Source organism: Gobio gobio (assembly GCF_949357685.1).
Source record: "Gobio gobio genome assembly, chromosome: 13".
NCBI lineage: Eukaryota > Metazoa > Chordata > Actinopteri > Cypriniformes > Gobionidae > Gobio > Gobio gobio.
In genome coordinates this window covers 19,440,720-19,457,755 of record NC_137106.1, presented here as the reverse complement: position 1 = coordinate 19,457,755, position 17,036 = coordinate 19,440,720, and the positions used below count along the sequence as shown (strand labels likewise).

The 17,036-nt window shown below is 37.5% G+C and overlaps 1 protein-coding gene across 1 annotated transcript in view; it reads right to left on the bottom strand.

Annotated features, from left to right (window-relative positions):
- Positions 1-17,036, bottom strand: part of fut8a (fucosyltransferase 8a (alpha (1,6) fucosyltransferase)) — a 100,270-nt gene that overhangs the window by 14,487 nt on the left and 68,747 nt on the right. The window contains exons 4-6 of the mRNA XM_079833165.1: positions 5,998-6,116; positions 2,751-2,913; positions 1,308-1,422 (exon numbers count right to left, since the gene is read on the bottom strand). Of these exons, the coding sequence (XP_079689291.1) occupies positions 1,308-1,422; positions 2,751-2,913; positions 5,998-6,116 (397 nt within the window). The remainder of the gene's footprint in view (positions 1-1,307; positions 1,423-2,750; positions 2,914-5,997; positions 6,117-17,036) is intronic.

The window sequence follows — 17,036 nt, the reverse complement described above, 5'->3', positions numbered from 1 at the left end:
TTTCTGAACTAAATCTGCTGTAAAAGGCAAGCTGTTTAAGTCCACTGTATGAAATGCTTGAATGTGGACATGTTCTTATTTGTGTATGACCGTCTGAACGGAGTAGGTTTTGGGTAAAAACTAAACATAACATTAAAATAACGCAAATTAATGCCAATACATCTTCCCTGCTGCCATAGCGGTTTCAAATGATATAAAGCTAGTATGATTGTATAGCGTTCTTAAAATGTGTTAACATTTTGCAAGAACATTTTGGATATTTATATTTGTTTAACACATTTTGTTTTATTTTTAATAAAAGATGATAATACTTATTTTGGTCTTGAGTGATTTTGGACCTGAATTTAACGATCTGAGCCCATGGTCTGAAGCATATGGCGCAGGTGCACTTATCCGTGTCCGAATCCACTTTTGCTAGTTTAACGGCAGAAAAGACGGTCAGTGCGCCAGGCTCATGGTCCAAAAGGTCTCTTAATGAGTCATGGGTGTGTTTTGAGCGTAACGTGCAATAAACCAATCGGTCTCATGTCCCATTCCCTTTAAAAGCCAGTTGCGCTGGAAAAGCGGAAAGACGGAACGCTTCTCTAGAGAGGAATCCTTTTATTTTTAATATAAAAAAAGTTTGTGAGCTGCTGTAATAAGCAGAGTGTATACACGTTGTGTACCCACCTATAGGCGCATATTTCTAACTCCCCCTTTAAATAACACAAAAAATACTGCACTATTGACTTTAGACCAGGTTTTTGTTGGTCAATGGCGCAGTCATTTTCAGTTGCCTCAAAATTGCAACGCGCCAACAATGTGCCTGAACACACCTCGCTTTCAGACCAGCACACCCATGGGCGAACAGATGGGTGCGAGTACATTTGCTATTTAAACAACGTGGTGCTGAACATGAAAATGATAACTGCGTCAGGCTGAAACTAGCAAAAAACACTTGCGTCGCGCCTGGCACCGCATTGATAGGCCCTTTGGTTTTTGTAATGAATCAGTTGAGTAAATGATTCATTGAGCCATTAATAATAAAAAAAGAATCACATGTAGCCACCTACTGACAAAAAAGACACTAAGGGCACGAGCACGGTACAAGGTGCTTAGTGTGAGTACGACCCAAGCGAATTGGTTCACAAATCTGAATGAATCTTTTTGGTTTCAAAAGATTTGAGTTTATAGAGCTGAATCAAAATCATAGCCACAAATGCCATCGACTCAAACTCAAGGACATATTACTGAATGTATTCATAAATATTATAAAGCCTTTCTAAAAAAAGGAAAAGGAAAAAAATGAAGGTGTGTATGTGATGTACCTGTAGGTACATGATTCTGTTCTGTACTAGGTCGGACAGTTCGTTAGCTTCCTTCTCTCTCCAATCTCCAGCACCGTCTGCCTGGCTCAGATGATACAGGTCTGTCATGATGGACCTAAAGATCACATAAACACCACTTTAAAACACAGCTCAAAAACACATCACACGATTACTGCTAATTAAACCAATTGATTATGGCTAATCACAGAGTATTTGGTAAAGAAATAATATCAAATTAGTTTTACAGCCACAAACTAAAGTCGGCCTAGCCTGTGCCTTGCTAATCATCCACAATACAATTAAGACTGCTCTAGTAATGACTTTGTTTAGTGTTTTTGTGTCTGTTCGGCATTACATGGCCGCCTTATTTCTGAAGTGTGCGCAAACGCACTGATCTAAACATACACAGCCATTAAACCTCAGTAATGATATTACTGCCACATGAGATTACAGCTGTTTAGAAAGAGATTAGAGACAGAGATCTTTTTTTCCCTTTTAATGTAGTACATGATTAGGACAAGTCAAAGTGGAGCTTGTGCAAAAAATAAATAAATAAATAAATAAAGTATTAAATAGTTATTAATCTTTTCTATTGTATAATAAAATGTTTGGATGCCTGTTGATACATGAGATATTTCAAATGTAGTGGAAAAAAAGCTCATGTAGTGAATTTCTTTCTTTTTGTATTGTATTGTAGGCTTATTAAGTTAAATGTGTAATGCAGATTTAATGAGAGTATAGGGACGACCAATCATTTCAAATGTATCCATGCAGACTGTTTATGTTATGATCTCAATATATATATTTTTAAAACTACTGTTGCGTTTGATGTTGATTTGATTTCATAATTTACAGCAATAATTGTTCAGACTAGGAAATTGTTTCGATTAATTTATTCAGTTGAAGTTTTTATTGTTATTGTACAAAATGCTGTATTTTTATATGTTTAGAAAACATACCTCAAGCAGGGAAAAAAATCCCTAAAAATTGATTTCTCATATTTAAACATATACACTACCGTTCAAAAGTTTGTGGCACGTAAGACTTTTTAAAAATACTTTTATTCAGTAATGACATTATAATGTTACAAATGTTATATTCATAAAAAGAAATCCAGAAAAAATGTGTCAGTTTCCACAAAAATATTAATCAGCACAACTGTTTTCAGCATTGATAATAAGATATGATTCTTGAGCATCAAATCAGCATATTAGAATGATTTCTGAAGGATCATGTGACACTGAAGACTGGAGTAATGGTGCTGAAAATTCAGCTTTACCATCACAGGGATAAAATGAATTTAAAACAAATATTGAAAATAAAAAACTTGCCACCCCAAACATTTGAAAGGTAGTGTAGATTTATAATATAGGCATATCTGCCTTACTGGTCAAAATGTCTACACGAGTGTATTCCTGATGTATACATATATGTGTGTATAACCTTTGCTGGTGTCCCAGGTCCTGTAGGAGTGTGTCAACAGGTTTCTGAAGTGCTCCAGCCTCTACCAGTGCCAGTTTCTTCACCTCACTGCGTACAAAATACCAAAGTTCCCTAACACCGTTCTCCACCTTCCTCCTTAGCTCCTCCTGATCCTTTCCTGGGCCTGCACACACACACAAAAAAGCATTCGTGGGACACATTAACTTCATCAAAAGTGACAGTAAAGACATATATATATATATATATATATATATATATATATATATATATATATATATATATATATATATATATATATATATATATATATATATATATATATATATATATATATATATATATATATATATATATATATATATGTGTGTGTGTATATATAAATACATACATACATACATGCACACACTCTGTATATGTATTAACATAAACATTTAATTTAAAATGTAATAATATTTCACAATATTACTGTTTTACTGTATTTTTTTTTAATCAAATAAATGCTGCCTTGGTGCACAAGAGACTACTTTCAAACATTAAAAAAACTTACAGACCTCAAACTTTTGAACAGTAGTGTATATGGTCATTTAATTTCAATTGTTCTGAATATGTAATCTGCTCATTGTTATTAAACCAAATGTAATATGCATTATATACTATGCTCTCTAGATACCTATATTGATGTCATCCATTAAAAATACTCATTATCACCACAATTGAAGAAGCCGCAGCAAATAGCATTCAGGGAATTGTATCTGTGGAATTGTATATGTGGATGGAAGTGTACAGAGTTTGTTTCGTGCTGTTGGCCACTTGTGAAATTGTAAAAAGAATGTGTGTTACTGTAGTCTGTCTGTCGTGTGTACGTGTGTGTGGATGCTATCCATAGTTTTCAGTCACGTGACTGTCGCGGAGCCTTGGAGGGCAAAACCTCCATAGAACTCCATAGAACGGCAGCACAAGCCAGTCAAATTTCCATCTTAAAACAAAAATATGTGAACAAGATGCACGTTTTGGGCACTTATGATCCATATACAGCACCTGCTGCAGTATTTCAATCACAGAAAACAGCGGGACGTTTTTAAAACGCTTAACGTGAAAAACACTATAGGGTGAGTTGCACCAATAAGGATTCAATTAAGCAAAGTTTAAAGGATTTGTTGATATGGGTTTTATTTTAAATCGAGTCGTTGCACCACTTTTAAACAGATTAATTACGCAGTAAAACCGTTATAGAGCTGACAACCAGCAGACGGAGGTGAACTGAAAACAGGCTAAAGAATCCTTAGTGCAACCCACCCTTAAAGTGCTGTAATGTACTAAAACAGTGATATTAAAAGATCAAATTCAGTTTACACCTTTTTGATGATGCATACTATATACAGGCGAGTAGATGAGGTAAGAATATGAACGCAACGTGTTTTCTTTATAATGGGTTTCGATGGGGAAAACACCAAACGAGAAACCTCGTGTTGCACTAATATTCTGTGTTCGTCTGCTTTCCTGTACAAAGTATGCAAAATCAATAAGGTGTATATTGAATTTGGTATTTTAATATCACTGTCTTACCGCATTAATACTGACTACAAACCTGGTAAAAATGACTAGCGGGCAATGGAGGAGAGCCTTGTTTTGCCCTCCAGGTGGGTGTTCCTATAAGCGTGTGACGACACGTGAAAACTATGGATAGGCAGCGCAAAGGTGTGTGTGGGATTAAAAAGCAGTGTCATTCAACAAGAGTATCAGTGGCTGTAAAACAATCCGGCACACGGCTGTGATCCTCTGTGTATAGTGTTCCACTAGTGCTTCTTCTCAAAAGATCATTCACTGCAATACTATAAGAGCTGATGACCCAGAAACCAGCCACAGAGAATGTGTGTGTGTTTAGGGTTCTTATACAGGGCTGAGGACAGGTTCAAAGCTTAACGCTGTGTCTACATCAGATTCGAGAGGACTGACGTGACAAAAGCAAATAGAACCTATTATAATCCGTGATGCTGTCTACACTGGATACGGTGTGGCGCAACACAACAAACTCCCGATGGTAAACTGATTCCCCATTTTATATCTGACGCACATCAACACTCGCACTACTTCTGATACGAAAGACAAATGATTTGCAATGGTCGCTTTGCCGCGTCCGGAGTGGACAGCTTCTAGCTGTTGCAACGTGATGTGACTACAGTCGCATCCGGTGTAGACACCGTGTAATAGCATCCTTGGATCTTCTGCTGGTCCACATAAAGTCTTATATACACACAAGTTAAATATATAGACTATATAAAATATTTAAAGTTATATTTATTTTTAAATGTGTCTAGAGAGTCTAAAGACTTTTTTTGGGGCCACAGTATATGTGTGTGTCTATAGACAGAAGGCAAAGGGTGGCTAGAGGACGATTTACACAGGCTCCCTGTAGTGATATGACCGTCCTTCACTGCAAATTCGCTCTCACACACATTTCATCCATATTAAAAGGTTCCTATTAATTTGACACGTTTCATCTTTCCTTCACTCAGCATTAACAGCAAGCCATTACTGCACATCTGAAAAAGAGCTGTCAGTCCTCACACACGCACGCACACACGCACGTGTATGTGCATGCGTTTACTTAACACTATTTTAGGATGCCCAGAAGTTGACTAAATCTGACAAAACCTCTCTTTGGGAATGAAGCAGGAGCACAGAAACTTGTTGTCAATGCTGCCCTGCGACTTTTAGCAATAAAATATCTTCGCTACTAAATCACTACACTATATTTCAGAGCAAAAAGGGGGTTATATCGCTATTTTGAAGTAATTAAACAGCTTCATTGTTAACAGAGAGAGACGCTGAACAGATTCAGGTCTCTCTTTCCATCATCTCTCGCTCTCAAAAATGTACTAAAATAAATGCTATAATTCATTCATTCAAATTAATGCAATCTTACGCAGTACTTTATCCCTGTGTCTGATTCAAAGCGGGCAGAAATCAAAGGAGCCGTAACTTACGAAAATAACCCTTACGGTCAAATATTACGCTGCAAACATCAATAACAGTTTTAAGGTGTCAATGCTGGCAAATGACCATGGTATAAGTGGGGTAATCCATGGCTTGCTGTGCATTAAACTATTTTAATGCACGACGTGGACACAAAGCGGAGGGTGGTTGCCTCCGAGAAGTGAAATCCTTATTGTTCAGTTAGCTTTATATAAAACCTACAAAATTCTGTGGTGTGAATTTATTTAGATAAACATGTGTATTTACACACCATCAGCAGGGAGACTACGGTAAGAGTTGATCTTCTCCTTAGCTCGGATCAGTTGCTCTTCAAGTTTACGTAATTTACCCACGGCTCCAGGACCCCCATCGGCCTGTCCGTCAGGTAACCTGGAAGACAGAGAGAGAGAGACACACATGTTAGCATGGCCCTTGCCTGGGGAATTGGCATGTTCATGAGCTGTGCATTAACGCTTGTGATCTTTTGAGCCCGTGTGAGCAAGTGTGAACGTGTGGCCTACTGGGTCAAGGTGAATTGTGATTGGCTAATTTCCCAGGGGTCTTTGCTCCTTGCTTCCAGTGCCAATTTAATGCAATGATCAGTTGCAGCAGCCACTGCGGGCAATTCATTTGGTGGCAGGGGCTATTCATCACGCACAGACACACAAACAGTTGACCGAAGCCTGCCTAGCGTGGGCTTCTGACGTCTAACACACACACACACACATTTCCATCTTATAAATTTCATTACCAACGCACATCCCAAGACCTGAACCTCCATCATTCCCTGACACTCCTTCAGCCAAATGTAGTTAATTTATGAGACGACTACCTTTAGTAGACTACAGATCCTGCATATTCTCTCTCTCTCTCTCTCTCTCTCTCTCTCTCTCTCTCTCTCTCTCTCTCTCTCACACACACACACACACACACACACACACACACACACACACACACACACACACACACGTTAGTTTAGCTATCTAAATTGGGACAAAACATTTCTATTGCTTTTCATAATTAGCTAAGCTAATGAATAATTTCCATACACCAGGGGTCTCAGACTCATATTACCAGATTCATATAGGGCCACTTCATTAGGTTACTCTTCATTAGGTGCCAGTTGAACATGTACAGCAAATACAATTGGTTGCATCACTCAAAAGTAATTTAAATACATTTTATAGATATATTAGAGATGCACCGATGTATCGGCCAACAATCGATATAAAATTATTTTCACTATCGGCCATCTTCAGATTGTTTAAAAACAGCCGATGATCAGGTCCGATTCTTTCCTGTCAGTCAAAAGAGGGCAGAAACTCATACAGTGTTTGAAGAAATTCTCTTGTGTTGAATTTATGGCAAGTTAATGTGACAATAACTGAAAATAAAAAATTGTGATGTTCAAGAAGGCTTTATTTCACCCTATGATGAAACACCTGCAGTTCAAGCCAGTGTTACACTACAGAGTTACACATCAGACTAGCGCGGCCAAGTTCATGTGCGCAATCACGTCCTTTTGTGCAGATGTAAGTTGTAAGATTACTTGTATGTTGTCTATATCTGATTTATTTAAAATAAAAGACACGTTTGGTTGAGTTTACTAACCAGCTAGCAAAACACTGCAGTTTACCGGCTGTTCATTCACTCTTCAGTTTCTACTCAAATGCAATGTCCGACGTTAGTGACTGATGGGTTATTTGAGACTTTTATCAAAATCGATGAAATTAATAATTTTGTTCTCATTTTTTAACAGTAAACCTGTTTTATTTAAAGTTGTTTCTCGTTATGGCTTGGAAAACACGCAGTGATGACTAATCACTTTCTATCATGAAAAATAAAATTAAGTGCACCAATATACATGCCTTGTATAGCATTATAAAGAGAACAGGATTGTGATAGAATATTGTAAATTCTCTGTGCAGGTGTATAAGCGCGCTGTTAAGGGAAGTGCACATCCAGAGTTTCCCTTTCAAACCATAGACTGTAAAAAACTAGCACGCTCAAGTTTGCATGCACATTCGCATCCTTTTGTGCAGATGAAAGATGTAATGTTACGTTTATGTTATTTATCTAAGATATCTGATTATTAATCTCATAGGATGTGTCATAGAACAGGCTTCAGTTTACTGGAGATCATTTACTCTTCAGCTTTACCTCAAGCAGCCATGTGTTTATTTTTTATGACATTGATTCATCATAATCTAGCAGTGTTATTTTTTCTAGTCATATGTAAATTTTTTCACGTCATATTTTTATTTGTAAACATACATTTTCGTAAGAGTCTTAAAATATTTTCTTTTTCATGACGGACGGCAACTCAGACCTATCAATAATCGAAATTGACAAAAATGCCCATCCCTATTAGTTAGCTATAAATAAATACTAGAGATGAGCTTATTTACTGTTAATGATGCAAGTTTGAATAAATCTGCCATGAGGACAATTGTTTATGAAAACTACCCAATGCACATTTCAGTTTTTATTTGAATGTAATTATTATATCGGAAAATAAATAGCAGTTGAATATAATAGCTATGTAGTTATTTTAACCTCTAATATTATAGTAATGTACCAAATGAGAGGGTTCCCTGTACAGTTTGCAGCATTATGTGGGAGAGATTATTTCAGTATTGGCAGATCATCATTCTGAATAATTGGCTATCAGTATCGGTAGAAATGTATAATTTGTGCATCTTAGCCTTTAATGATATTCAGTATTCTAAGACAGCTTAAAATGGTTATTTTTTTTGTCAACTTGACTGTAAAAATGTAACTACTATTTGAAAGACATTTAAGACAATTTGCAATGCTATTCAAGATTCTAAACTCCCAAAAAATAATAAAAATAATAAATAAATGTGAGATATTTTATTGCATTGCAGGAATATACAGACACCCTGGATTGTACATAAACTAATTTTATTTCAGCTGCCAAATGACGGGCAAAACAAAAAGTATATGGAGTGGCTGTGCAGGTCATGAAAAACTGAAATACAAATAAAAAATAAAATAAAAAAAGTAAAATAAAAAAGTAACCTTAGCCTTAAAAGAAAACTTCTCTCATTTATTTATTATTTATAATATTGATAATAAAATAATACAGATTTGTGTTTTAGGCCTATAAGCCATGTAAATAAATAAATGAATTAATTAAAAAGTAAAAAAGGATTTTGTGCCTTAAGTACATGCTAACACACACACACACACACGCATACACATTTTCACGGGGGGGGTGGGGCGTTATCGTTGAACTCGGCCATCCTTTTTCTCATGCACAGCTCTGTGCCCTTGCAGTGGGTTTGTAGTGGAAATCTGAGCTGTATTTGTAATGTGTTTGGCGTGAATGGAAAGCATTGTGAAAAACTGCCTCACCTGAAAGAGAGAGAGACACCAATCGAGAGAAAGAGGGGGAGGAAAAATGAGGATAGGGCTGCAGAAGTCTTATCTGAGGAGAGAGGGATGGAAATGCATTTGTGGGAAGGCGTGCATAGGGTTTTGAAACGGTAAACGACACATTCCCATTTCACCTGGATGCAAATGGTCATATGGATGTCTGTCAACAGAAAGAGCAGAATGAAAGACAGAGAAAAGGAGAAAGATGGGTGAAACTGAGAATGAGGAGGAATGCTGGAATTGGAGAAAAATTGCCAGGACATATCAAACATTTAAGTCATTCTTGGTTGGTCAAGGATGAAACGAGAAGAGAGAGAGAGAGAGAAAGGAAATGAGCGAGATGGGGTTGTGTATGTGTGTGTGTGCAGGTTTGGTTATACTTGTGAAGGCCAATTTTATATAGTGAAATATTATGACAACCGACTAGAGATTACCTATAAAAAGCCTTATAAACCGGCCAAAACCTATTTTTTTTATTTAAATCGAGTGTTGTCTGCTTTTCACCATCCAATCAAATTCAGATGATAAGACTTTATCACACTCTAGATTATTGTTCACTAAATATGCAGTTTCACTCATAAATAAGTCACATTCGAAATTGTAGTAAATGTTGCGGATGCAATTTATGTTGTCTTTTAGACTGGCACAGCTAACACAGTCCTGACGCACACTTTAAAAACACAAATCTCCGAAACTGTCCCCCACAAGAGGACATTGTGTGAGAAACGGTAGTGGTCTTCTGTGTAATCTGGTAACAATTTCTAAGACAGTAACAATAGAGGCTACACTATTCACTTGACTTCCATACTCTCTCTTTTTCTTTCTGTTCTCCTCACATATCACCTCTCCTCAGAAACCTGAGCTTCATCATGTGACATTACATAACCAGCAATCACCAGCTAATGAGGCCACATCACTCACAGCAGGGGCAGAGAGAAACATTTAGAAACACAACGGGTTTGAGAACGGCTGCCAGAGAGGTGTGATGGAAATCCCACAAGGCCTCGTGTTTTCTGCTGACGCTGAAGTCTTGTGAGATGTTGTAGCAGCCCACAGAGACACTTGTACTGAAGTAGGACACACACACTTACACAAATGCAGACAGGATGAAAATAAGTGTGAAAGCAGTGAGTGAAAGAAGCCGAAAACTGTAACTCTCAGGCGAAGGTACCAACAGCTTGCAGTGGTCTATGGTTTTGACCCACTATGAGTAAATTTGAGAGTGACAAGAGCTGCCAGTGAGGTAGCAAACACTCAGACAGAAAGTAAACCTCTTCAGTCATTACTGTCGAATTGGAAGACGTTTTGTATGACACCTGGTGTGTAGGTGTGTGCGCGACAGAAATATAGATGTCCTGAACAAGAACTGGATGATGCCACAGCATGACTAGTGTACACTAAGTGTGATGTAGTCCCTTGAGAAAAAGAAGTTTATTCTAGTGTTCTATTAATATACTGCTTTTAAACTTCTCAGAAATATACTTAAAATTGCACTCAAGTATACTGACAGAAAAGTCTAAGTATATATGACCTATACTTGTACTCAATCTTTTGATCGAGATATACTTAAAAGTCTAATTACGTTTTTTTTTAACATAGTTTTACATACAGTCTTATGAAGCTTACATTGTTTGAAAATACTGATTAGAATATTGATAGAAAACAGATTTGTTCCTAATTCTGCATATCTGAATTTTTGTGTAGGCTAGTCCACTGGCAGTGTACATAGGAATTTACTTAAAGGATTTGTTCACTTTTAAATAAACTTTTGCTGATAATTTACCCACCCCCATGTCATCCAAGATGTCCATGTCTTTCTTTCTGCAGTCAAAAAGAAATTAAGGTTTTTGATGAAAACATTCCAGGATATTTCTCCATATAATGGACAATGGGCTCCAAACGGTTCAAGGTCCAAATGACAGTTTCTGTGCAGCTTCAAAGGGCTTTAAGCGAAACCAAACGTTACCAGACGATGAATAGGGGTCTTATCAAGCGGAACGATCAGTTTCTGCGAGAAACCGAGCAGTATTTATGCTATTATTTTACCTCTTATCAGACGAACGTGATCATCTCTGAGCTCCGCCATAACTTCCGCTAAGTGAGGTCAAAATATGAGCGTGGTCATAGATGTATACGTAGATGCCTCATTGGCGCCTGCACGGATAAGTAGAATGAGGCATCTACGATCGATATATCTATTACCACGCTCGTATTTTGACCTCACTTATCACGTTCGTCTGATAAGAGGTAAAATAATAGCATAAATACTGCTCGGTTTCTCGCAGAAACTGGTCGTTTCGCTGGATAAGACCCGTATTCATCGTCTGGTATAGTTTAAAGCCCTGAAAACTTCAGCTGTACTGAAACTGTAATTTGGACCTTGAACCGTTTGGAGCCCATTGAAGTCCATTATATAGAGAAAAATGATGGAATGTTTTCATCAAAAAACTTAGTTTCTTTTCGACTGAAGAAAGAAAGACATGGACATCTTGGATGACATGGGGGTGAGTAAATTATCAGCAAAAGTTTATTTAAAAGTGAACTCATCCTTTAAATATATGCGCTATGACACATCTTCTAGTACAGAATCTCCAGATAAAATACAGGAGAAGAACAATGGCACCCTAAACTCTCACAGCCTTCCTACGAGCAAAAGTGCGCATCGAGGGTGCATATCAACCGCAAAGGGGGGAGCTCGCAAGCACCCTTCTGAGATCTAAAATTACAAATGGGACGCCCTACGGTCTCGTGGACTTAACGGAAACGCGCACGCGGCAGCCATTGTAAGTCCACAAGACCGAAAGTGCATATGAAGTGTGCCATTTGGGACAGGGCCATAGAAGATTGCTTACGCAAATGCAAAATAACGCAATCATCAAACAGTAAATCAAAACTGTTATCAAATTAAATGTCAAACCCATGAAGAAGAAACGACTGTGAAGCTTTAGGGGTGTTGATGGACTCGATCTACTCCATCTGTGTTTTGATCATTATTCTGAATCTGATCAAGGCGTGATGAAACCTAGTTGTGCAGTTAAAGTTTACTACTGTTAAACTTATAGTACACTTAAAATTTAAATGTATACTTTTATATTCTAAAAGTGGGCCAATTTAGTCTCAAGCAGTATTGAAATTGTACACTCACAAGTTTACTACAAGTACACATTGATATTAGTATAATTACTACGTAATTATTTACGTTTACTACGTAAAAATTAACTTGAAGTATACTTCTTTTTCGTAAGGGGTGGCTAAAGCTCAGGGTTTGTATCCAGAAGGTTGCTGGTTTACTCCCTGCAAGGAGTGAGAGGAGAGCCATCACCATTGTGCCACTGAGCAAAGCACTTAACCCCAGGTGACTCCAGAGGGATTGTCCCTCTAATAAGTTCATGGTGCTGTTCCGTGGTGCCATTGTGTTAAAGCGGCTGAAACAAATTTGTGTGGTCCTACTTGTGTGGTGATAGATTACAATATCATAAGCATTAAAAACTATAGCTGACTGGCTTACTCACAAATGTCATTGTGAACATTACTACAGGCTGGAATGTACTTTTGCCAAGATTTGTGCTCCAATTTGTAGTTTGGAAGAGGACGAGTCAACATTAAGTTAATATTTATTGTAGGCAGGGGTTAAAAGGGACTGAATATTCCGTAATGAAATTCAGGCACCATTAATAATAATAATAATACTAGAAAAAAACCCTGACACGTTTGAATTCAACACAGTATTTCCATGACAAACCCTTTGATTCACTGCTTACAGGGATAGTACACCAAAAATGAAAATTTTGTCATCATTTACTCCCCCTCATGTCATTCTAAAACTGTATGCATTTCTTTATTTTGTGAAACATGAAATAAGCTGTTCTGAAGAATATTTTTTCTCTATACAATGGACCCTATTGATTTTCATTGTGTGGACCAAAAAAAAAAAAGAACTGCAACAAATGCCTTCCTTTGTGTTCTATACAAGAAGTCAAACAGGTCTGGAATGACAAGCAATTATGGCAGATGAAGCCATATTTTATGGCTGTCATCACCCCTGACATTATAAACTGTATTGAGAACAAAACCAGAGATGTTGTATGGGGACATTCCATGGGCCTAAAGGTTTTTATACCGTACTAACTGTGTATTCTCTCCCTTACACTAACCCTAATTTTTTTTACACTTTCAAAGGACATTTGGTCCCCAGAATGTAGGGAATACCAGGACACACACACACACACACACACACACACACACACACACACACACACACACACACACACACACACACACACACACACACACACACACACACACACACACACACACACACACACACACACACACACACACACACACACACACACACACACACACACACACACACACACACACACACACACACACAAAAACAATGGTTTAACTATGAACTATATTAACGCAAATCATAGTAAACATGACATTTTGTAAGGAATGTATTTATATTATATTATATTAGAAGAGTGAGGGATTATAATTAATTTAAATGACGGCAGTAGAACTTCTAGTTACTAAATATGTTTAGGCTTATTTTCATACCAAATAACACATTTTTAATTTTAGAAACCAAACGGATGATTTAACCTTGTCTTGTTACAAACAGCCCAGTTAGACTATAGATACAAGAACTGTGTTAATTTTTCATAAGGACAAGTACAAAGTGGAATGAAGAGCTTTAAAGGCTGGACCTCAATGAATTATGGAGGAAGCTGTCAGTTTTCCTCTTGAGTAAAATATGTTCTCTTCTAATGATCTTTGATTGCAGAAAAAAAAATTCACTTCCTTTGTTTGCCTTCAGAAATTTCAACAGGTGACTGTACATCAATAATTAAAAGCTAGATGAAAGGAAAACTATTGTGAGTCCCAACTCACAACTATTTAACAACTAATATTTGAACTTAGCCCTATATAAATTAATGTTTAAGTATTGAACAAATTGTTGTTAATATATAATGAAAGTAAATTTAAAATCTATGCTATACTCTCAACTGTGCATTTCTATGGAATAAAATAGGCAACATTATTGGTAAGTGCACTTTTTGGTACAATACATTAATAATAATATTACTATTAATTTAGGTACAATGTCCTGTTAAATCACAGCTCTGCCCCAGTGTTTAAATGTGTGTGTGTGTGTGTGTGTGTGTGATGTTAATGACTGCCTGTGTGTGTTTGCAAATGATGAGGCTCTTAAAGTGCACATTTGTTATACATTTGTTTGTTATAAAAATGTGGGTAGAATCTGAAATAAGTGTGTGTTTTCACATGACTGGTGGTGGTGTGGAATAGTTTGTTTTGGAAATTTGTCAATGTGAGTTGTGTGTGGGAAACCTAAATCAAAGCTTATTACAGTTTGATGTTTTTTTTATTACAGCTGCACCAAATAGAGAGGCCAAATAAAAAGCCAAGTCTAAACCCAAGTCACATAATTAGTCACATTTAGAAGGTACTAATGGACTGTCACTGAATCCAGAGTTCACAGTCGCTATGGCGATGTAATGCGAGGCAAGGCTCTTAACTTACGTGGGCGTGGCCTCTTGGCAGCATTTATTGGATGGACAGCCATTTATTAAAATCAAAGCAAAATCTGAAATTAAATCAGTTCCCGGTCTGCAGTGGTCAGTATCTATCAAAAGTGGTCCAAGGAAGTGAATTGGTGACAGGGTAAAGGGCGGCCAAGGCTCACTAATGCATGTGGGGAGCGAAGGCTGGCCCGTGTGGTTGAATCAAACAGATGAGCCACTGTAGTTTCAAACTGCTCAAGAAGTTGAAAGTAGAAAGGTGTCAGAATACACAGTGCATCGCAGTTTGTTACGTATGGGGCTGCATAGCTGCAGACCAGTCAGGGTGCCCATGCTGACCCCTGTCCACCGCCAAAAACTCCAACAGTGGGCATGGGAGCATCAGAACTGGACCATGGAGCAATGGAAGAAGGTGGCCTGGTCTGATGAATCACGTTTTCTTTTACATCACGTGGATGGCCGGGTGCGTGTGCGTTGCTTACCTGGGGAACACATGGCATCAGGATGCACTATGGGAAGAAGGCAAGCCGGCGGAGACAGTGTGATGCTTTCAAAAACGGGGACAAAGACAATATTAGGAAGGTGGTTATAATGATATGCCTGATCTGTGTATAGATATATTAGATATGCCATCCAATTCATTTTTGCCTATATACTGTATAGCATCACATTTGTTTACATTTTTATTGCTCCCAAGGTATTTTATGAGAAATATCGGAGACCTGAATGTGTAACTGACAATTCCATTAAATCTCCTGAGCTATAAAAGAGCAACAAAACTTTACTCTGTGCACCATTTTGCTGCTATTTTTTATTTTATCTTTTATACTATGAATCCAGCAGAAACATTTCATAATATATGAAATTATCTTAAATGTAGATCCAGGCAAACACAATTGGCCTTGCACTTGCTGGCACATGTCTTGGAGATGTTTGTGTGTCATCGTAAAAAATGTAAATATTCGCTCTTATCATGAAAAACATCAGCTTTATCAGCCAAAGTCCATCTCCACCCTTATCCTTTCTCACTTTTTCCTACACACACACACACACACACACACACACACACACACACACACACACACACACACACACACACACACACACACACACACACACACACACACACACACACACACACACACACACACACACACACACACACACACACACACACACACACACACACACACACACACACACACACACAAATATATGCAGAGACAGTATTAGAGGAAGGAGATGAACCACTGGAAGAACAATTCATAACGCAGAATATGGCTATCAAGCACGATGAACTTGGAGACAGAGGAGAGAAGTATTAAATAACAACAATAACAACAAATATTAAAAAATTATTTGGAAACTAGAACACAAGGAACAGAACTTAGAACGCCAATGGAACGTCCAAAAAAAAACAAAAGCATCTGATGAAGAATAAGTGAAATACAAGGGCTATATACAGTATACACAAATGTAAATGGACTAACAAGATACACCTAAAAACCAGTCCAGTGAAAAACTGAAAACAGGAACAAAGCAAACTAAAAGTCCTGAAAGACAAAAGTAGGAACTGAAACTCCACCTTTCAGCCTTTTAGATAGATGTATGGAATGTTAATTTACTCATTGTCTACTTTATTTATCATATATAAATAATATAGTGTAATTTCAACAAAAGCTACATTTATCATACCATTATTGTCAGATATTATTGCAGATGGTAGTAAAGTTGTCAAAACGAAAAGGAGATTTCCACTTTCAAGTAGATAGGAAATTAATTTTTATTCCTAGTACATGGAAAACAGCTGACTGGGGGCGTTACCAAGATGGCTGCCGGGTGAACCGACTTGCTATAAGTTGCGGTCACACTAGGGAACTTTCTAAATGGTTGTCAAAAGTCTAGCGATGTATGAAGGACAGCTCACACAGCTTGCATGACCAACTTAAATGAACCCATTGCAAATTTTGAAGAACGAATTTTGTGACCGTTAAAAAAGTATGTGTGCAGTATCAATTGCGAAGCTTCACTGCCATTTGACTCGTCTCCTATGGCCTCATGGGATGGTAAAGATGCGCACTTGGTCAGAAGTAGTAGATCGTACAGGTACTTTTTGCCAGATGTTTTATAAATACTATGAGTACAAACATACTACTATATAGCCTTTTTACCTACTATATAGTAGAAGTATACATATTTGGACAAAGGTTTAGTATACATGAATGGCCAATTGTCATCATCGCAGTGACGCTCACTTCTTCTCTGTACTGTACCATCAGTGCATCTTTATCAGCACTGCTGTTGTCTGCGTAAGTGTGTGTGAGAGATATAATGAGCGTCTGTCAGTGCTGGAGTCACACAC